Source organism: Eutrigla gurnardus, assembly GCF_963514095.1.
Source record: "Eutrigla gurnardus genome assembly, chromosome: 6".
In the NCBI taxonomy this organism is placed as follows: domain Eukaryota; kingdom Metazoa; phylum Chordata; class Actinopteri; order Perciformes; family Triglidae; genus Eutrigla; species Eutrigla gurnardus.
In genome coordinates this window covers 11,615,171-11,622,594 of record NC_139920.1, presented here as the reverse complement: position 1 = coordinate 11,622,594, position 7,424 = coordinate 11,615,171, and the positions used below count along the sequence as shown (strand labels likewise).

The 7,424-nt window shown below is 41.3% G+C and overlaps 1 protein-coding gene across 1 annotated transcript; it reads right to left on the bottom strand.

Moving 5' to 3' along the window:
- Positions 1-2,297: 2,297 nt before the first annotated feature.
- On the bottom strand, positions 2,298-6,477 carry LOC311014336 (regulator of G-protein signaling 13-like). Its single transcript, XM_084010887.1, has 5 exons — positions 6,406-6,477; positions 6,000-6,122; positions 4,676-4,740; positions 3,168-3,331; positions 2,298-2,545 (listed from the first exon to the last, which is right to left on the bottom strand). The coding sequence occupies exons 1-5, from the start codon at positions 6,447-6,449 to the stop codon at positions 2,312-2,314; spliced, it is 630 nt and encodes a 209-aa protein (XP_083867013.1). The 5' UTR covers positions 6,450-6,477; the 3' UTR covers positions 2,298-2,311.
- Between the last annotated feature and the right edge of the window lie 947 nt (positions 6,478-7,424).

Here is a 7,424-nt window from a genome sequence, read left to right as displayed (position 1 = left end):
CGAATACAATCGCTTGGGACGCTTGTATCGCGCCGCTTGATCATTTTGGACTATTTGTGTCATTCGTGTCATTCGCGCATGACGATCATTTTTGAACCGTTATTTCTCAACCCGCTCTCTCATGGCTGGCACTGGCTGGCACTGTACCTGCTGTAGGCTACAAGTCCCAGAAACACCGGAAAACCACCCGCCGTCGTGTCTGGGTTCATGAAGTCCTCCGGAGACGCACGGAGCTGGGGGAATTTCATTGTCTCCTCCAGGAGCTCCGTCTGGATGACGACCGGTTCCGGCGGTACCTCAGGCTGACCGGAGCCCAGTTCGAGGACCTGTTAACTCGGGTCGGTACCAGGATCTCCCGCCTGGACACCAACTACAGGCGCTCCATCTCAGCTGCGGAGCGCCTGTCCATCTGACGTCGTCGGCTTGAACTTGTTGCTGATTGGATGTCGCGGCGCGATGCCACCTGAAAAGTTCGATATTTTCAACTTTATTTGCGTCGCTTCAGACGCTCCAGACGCTTCATTCGCGCCGCGTCTCATCGCGCCAGACGCTCCATTCGCGCCGCCGCCTATCATCGCGCCATTTACATTGATTTTCAATGTAGAGTTGCCGCTCAATTTGCGTCTATCGCGTCTGGTGTGAACGCCCCCTTTGAATCAATTCATGATCAACATAATATTGTTAGTTCACTTTGAACACACTGAACAATGATCTTCTTGAATGTGTGGGAAAAAAAGGTTCTCCAAACAAAATACTTATTATCCAACGCACCGTTTTATTTGTGAACAGTCACAGAAATAATATAAACAGCACAACGGCATCATTTAACAAATATCTTCATGCAGTTTTCTATCATCACAGTATTCATTTTGATCAAACATTTTGTGTATGCGAGGCCACCAAAGTTTATGAAATTAAAGAGAACACACTAGTGATGTCCAAATGAAGCTTCGTGAAGCATTTTCTTTATTTTCTGAGCCCAATAGATGGCGCTCTCTGTTCAACAAAGGGTTGAAAGCAATGGAAATATATCGGCCTTCAACCCTTTGTTGAACAGAGAGCGCCATCTATTGGGCTCAGAAAATAAAGAAAATGCTTCACGAAGCTTCATTTGGACATCACTAGTACACACTATTAAGCAGCCTGCACAATTGACGACGGCAAAAATTGCACAGCACAGCCGGTTGTTACTATAGTTACCATTTGACATAGGCTAAAGCAGCTCAATTTTTCCGATCAATAACGTACTTACTCGAGGCGACGAGAACACAGGCATTCACATCATCCGCCTGCTGTTGTTTGATCATGTGATTAGCACTTAAGTAGTATGGATGAAGTGTGTGTGTGTGTGTGTGTGTGTGTGTGTGTGTGTGTGTGTGTGTGTGTGTGTGTGTGTGTGTGTGTGTGTGTGTGTGTATACTGTATATATATGATAGATTTAATCATCTTTACTTTTACAGCGCTTATCAGTCAGTTTGTGATTTTGGTGTCTGTGCTCTCATCAATTACAGTTAAGTTGGCTCATTCTTATAAAGAACTTAATATATTACATTGAAGATAATGAGATTACTTCATTATTACTCAAACAAATACAAATCCTTCACACTGTTCAGGAGTCGAGAGGTTCCACTGGCAGTATGGTTGTAGGCTGTGTCTGTTGGGTGGAGGTAGCTTTAGATTATTTTCTGTTGTATCAATAGAACCTGTCCGTGACCCGGAAGCAGGTCACAAGCAAACATTTTATACATTCTCTGTATGTTTACGTTAGAAATCAAATACGAACATATCATTACGATTATTATAGGTTATTATTATAATATTAGTCACTCTCAACCTTTTGGAAACATTATTCAGACGGAATATTATATTATTATTTCAGATACACGCATAAGTAGCGACCCCGTCTCCTACACGGTAATGTTCCCATACTACTAAACTGCACTCTCCGTTTCGCTTCGAGGGAAGCCCATTTCTCTGGGAACAGCTGGTCCAAACACATGGTTAACATGTTATTTTGACTCATCCATCACCCCGACCTCTTCCCTGCACGGATTTGTGATGCCTCAAAAGCAAACGCTACCCACGACAAAATGATTCCCGCGTCAGGCTGTTCACAGTGCTGGTTCGTTGTATGCGAGCATCATTTTTAGGAGATAGGGCTGCAAGTGAATATACAACAACTACCATAGACTAAAAGTCACCTTCTAAACCACTATACTAACTATTCTATAAATACGAAACAAACATCATTTTACCAGTGTTCACTGGTCAGTAAACACCGGTGGAGAGTTTTGGCACCTTCACTTGCTGTTTAGGTGCTGCCAGTTATCGCCTGCTTGTGCCTCTCACAGTTGTCCTTCTTCTTCAGAGCACTGGTCGTCCCTTTCTGAGGCAGATCTTGGATCAGTTTGGAGTTGAGAAAGCGCATGTAGGAGTCTCTCTCCATCAAGGTGTAAATCATCTTTTGAGCTTCGTTGAAACAGGATGGGCAGGTGTTCTGGAGGTTCAACCTCGTTTCCTCTCGGGTCGCAGCATCTAAGTTGACCTTCAGAATGAAAGACTGGGTTAAGATACTAAAACAAAAACGGTTTACATTTCAAGAGCATGAGCTCATCCAATGAAGTTCGCCTACTCGGGAAAGCAGAATGTAATGTTTTATCGCTCCTCCAATGCCTTAAACAACCAAAAGTATTGGAGCCATTTGGCTTTTTGGGAAATAAATAATACATTTAACTAAAGTAATATGGTTTCAAAAGAAAAAGAATAGAATTTTGGCAAGTTTTGTTATTGCAAAACCATTACCATAACCATTGTTATTGCAAAATGATAAGCTTGGGTGAAATGTGGAACAAAATACCCTTTGAGGTCCACTTTGTATGTTTTATTTACCATTTTATTTCAATTAAGCGTAAACCCGATGGACTGAAGTGCTCATAATAATAACCATTAGTAGGCCTAGTAGTGTGTCAGCATATCCATAGCTTTGTGGTCACAATCAGCTTCAAGTATTCACTTCATTGAAGGAGAGTGTGCACTTGCATTAATTAAGATTAAGCTTTATGGTAATAACTTTTCAAGTGTTTTTCAAGCTTTGAAACCATTTTGATTATTTTGTTACCGTTACAGTTTTATGGATACACCCTCCTCACACTTTAGATGTTTTTTACCTCACTAGGAGCATCTGCCACAACATGATGCAGGTAGAGGTGCTTGGCTCTGATCACCAGCTCAGAAGGTGCAGACTTCTTGTAGTCCTCACAGGCAACCCAGAAGTCCATGTTCTCCTCGCTGTACTCCAGCCTCAGGAAGTCGCCAAAGACGGTACGACCCGCTAACACAGACAGAAAGTTCTTGTTAATATCCAATGCACCTTACAGACCCATGAGTGCACACGTTAACATGGCTGATTCATGTTGTAGTGACGTATCATTATCAGAGGGTAATACATGTACCAATAGATTGATGCTGCTTTAAAGTAGGAATGACCAAAAATGACTTAAATCTGGCAAACTTGGTTACCAAACTTGTGATGAACGATGCAGCAGAGTCACACCAGTCTACCAAAAGCTAACCAAAGTATTGCTAACCACCCTGGCCGAATCTGAAAGCCACATATTGATTTGAAACAGTTCCCCGAGCAGAGTACTAATCATTAACACACTCATTTTGAGAGGTTAGTGTTATTAAAGAGATGCCAGATTTGGCAGTGAAATGGGGAGCACTTCTCCCTTCGCTAATGGAGCTTTTGGAAATACAAAATAATGACTGAGCAACCAATGCAAAAGTCAATTCAAACTTGTTCATCTATAGAAAATAAGCACTCAATGAGCTCGAAGGCGGAGCAATTATAAGAAATCCTGGCAGCAAAAATTGCTTCCTGTCTTTGTAGTCGCACAAAACAAGAACAGCGTTTTCCAATCATCAAACAATAATAGAAAAGCAAAGCACGCGTAGATCTGAGCCACTGTGGAAGTAATTTGTTCTAAATCAAATGTATTAACTACTTCAAAAATCCCTCATGACTATGAGCCCAGATGGAGCTGACAGATGGGGGAGGACACGGCGATGTTTGGGGTAAGGAGATGAGGTCATGGAACGGAGCAGGTCAGAACTCAGCTGCTTCCCGAGGGCCATTGCTCCTCCTCTTGCGTCCGAGTACACACACAGTGTAATTCTCAGCGGGCTTAGGCACACAAACACACATACACACTGCACTGGTCAGCGCGCCCTGAGGGGCCGCAGAGTAGTGCCTTGAGACACGTAGCACCAAACCAGAGCATGAGAATGCATCTGTGTGTGTGTGTTTGTTTTCATTTTGTGTGTCATTTTATTCACACCGCTTACACACCAACACACCGTCTGCTCTTAATGTCCAGCCTTTACTAAGAGAGAAGAATGTGAATGTCGTGGCCTCATCTAATAGAATTTCCATAATTACGCCACAATCATGTCACATGGGAATAATCATATTTCGTTAAGGGATTTTTCTTTTTTTAGGAAAATCCTGAGAGAGATTCTGCTGGAGAACTAATGAGACAAGCATCCGCCTGTCACTTTTCGTCAGTATCATTAGTGCCAGACGGCCCTTTGGGCTTTGGATGTGAACGCAACGGCATCAGAACATGTTCCACTTCTGGTTAAACGTATAGTTGTGATGGAACACTGTAATACTTACTTTGACTGCTCATCACGTGGCTGAAGGACTCCTTCCATTTCTTCACCTGGCTTGAAGTAGGCGTGCTAAAACACACATAAAGAGGGGTTGTTTTTCTGTTTTAAAGGAAAGCTGTGATTCATGCATGTATTTCTATACAGTAAAGGATGTATCAGATATGGATTTTCTATTTTTTTTTTTTTTTTTATCCAAAGCATCATGTGTGTCCATTGGAAATTTTGTATTAAACAATTTCTATTGTTTATCTGATTTTCTATTGTTTATCTAACATGTGTTGCATTACTTTCTCCATTAGAGAAACCACCCTAGCTTCCTGTCATCCTACCCAAACAAATAAAAACTGTTTGAAATATTGTATTTCCACCACAATAGGATGGCTTTGAAGGGAGGTTATCCATATGTTCTAAACGAGTACAGCTCATCTAAATCCCAAACACACTGATCAATGACGGCAGCAAATCTAGTCACACCAGCATGCGTCATCTGACATTTACACAGTACAATAATAACTGCTCGAAAGAGTTCATCACCTCAAACCACATCAATAATGTGAACAATTAAGAGCAGTTTATATTCAGAGTCATCAATTGAGCGCTCAGCGTCATTGAGGTCTTTGTGTTTTTAATGGAAAGACACTGATGCTGAACAATTATAGGAAAATGGCATATTGATTACCTATAAATGCATCTGAATGTCTCGGTTTGGGCAAGAAAAAACAAAAACAAGAAATAATCTATTTCCATTCTCACCTTAGTGCATCAATCTCTCATTCCACAACAACCCAAGCATTTCTTTTCAAACAAACCTCACACAGCTGAAAGAAATCAGTTTGAACACTGGCACCAGCCAATTGTGTCCTGTTTGACCTTGGGGAGACTATGAACGGTGCAAAAGTCTTGACATGTAATCCCTAATGCTCCACGGTTACAAGTCATTTTTGATTTAATTTAGTCATTTAGTTGATGTGTCCGAAACCCATTACTTTCCTGACTTATCAAGGTGAATATATAGATAAGTCAGTGAAAATTGCCCTAAAATCTACCACAACCCACTGTTTATCATTTGAATAAGTGGGGAAATGTTTCCTCCCACAGGTCACTAGCACAACCACCTTCATCAGATGGAAATGCCATTCATGAATCCCTTGAAATGAAAATGTAATCCTCTTAAGAGACGGAGGGTTCGCTGCTTTTACCGTAATGCTTGCAATCAATTTTAAATCTTGAGTTTTTGAACTCCCGGAAGCGCAGCTTCTGAAGAATGCAAACACAAACAAATCCCCCATAACATCCACAAACTGAACCGAGAGATTACTTCCTCTCACCTCTTAGCTGCTGCGGAGGAGGAGGAGGAGAAGGAGAAGGAGAAGGAGGAGGAAGAGGAGGAGGAGGAGGAGGAGGCAGAGGTGGTCTTCTCCTTAATCGGCTTCTGATTGCTGTCTTTTGCACTGTGGAGAGGCAGATGAGATGACAGAGGGAATACATTTAACAGGATTTCAGTTTGTTTACATTAAGGAATACATGCACAGAGATTCTGCTTTATGTAAACAACAGCTGAGAAACTGATTCTGCTTGCTTTTAAGTTATTCACAATAAGTGTTTTACTTTAAATAAAAACAGTGATGAAGCTCCTCAAAGTCATGGTGTACACAGTTTTAGCATATTTCAGTTTCATTCATTTCATTCTATTTAACTAGGAATATAACTTTAATAATTTAGCATTGGTCTTACCTATTCAGGTCCGTTGCAGGAAGCATTGAATGTCCTCTACACATCTTTACAGAGCTAAAGTTGGTGCTGTTATGTGAATGGTGACTGTGTCTGCTGTCTCCACCCCCAGCAGTGGTTTTATACCTCCAGAGTGTTCAGTGACAACAGGACTGACCAATGAACCACAGAGAGAGAGAGAGGAGGGGGGAGGGAGAGGAATTGGGGGGAAATTACAGCAGAGGGGATAATAAGAAATTAAAAGAAAATGTGTTTATAAAAAAAGGAATAACAAAATGTCAAAATATGGAGAGTTTCATTGAACAGAATAAAAATCAAACCTGGCCATGATTTCTGTCAGTATCAGTCTGTAACTGTCAACGTATTCAAGGAGGTGTATTTGTGTACTTTAATTAGTTTTTACTGGTGAATCCACTTTCCCTCATCATACAGCATTGAGGCTTTAAAGCACGGAGAAGTTGTGTCCCTAAATTAAACCTTCTTAGTGTTTTCTGACATCTTCTGGGAAAAGTCTTACCACCATATTCAATGTATACTGTATATACTCTACTACTGTTTTTACACTCACTGCAATGGGAAAACACGGGATCGGAGGCAACAGAGCCTTGTTTTCTTCTCCTGGGGCTAATAGCTCGTCCATGTTTGCATGTATTACAATGGTGTCAATAAACAGCACACACATCATGGAAGTCAAATGGAGTTAAAATTGAAGTTAAACGTTTGGGGACTATAATGGTTTGTGTCAATAAATGTCGAAATTATCTTTCCTTTTTCCAGCCAGGTCTATTAACAATAATCATCTTGGTCCAAGAGAGACGACAACAATGAGCCTGAATACAGCGATGGATCTTTTTTTTTATCTGCTGCTGAGCAACAGTCAGGGCAATCCAAATGTCTAGCACCTCGGATCCACAAGGTCCAGTCATCTGAACGTTTCTGGCAGTAACCAGACCTCGACAGCTTGAAAAGGATCACTGCCAGCAGCAATAGGTTTTTAAGCTGACACACAAATGTGAATTCAA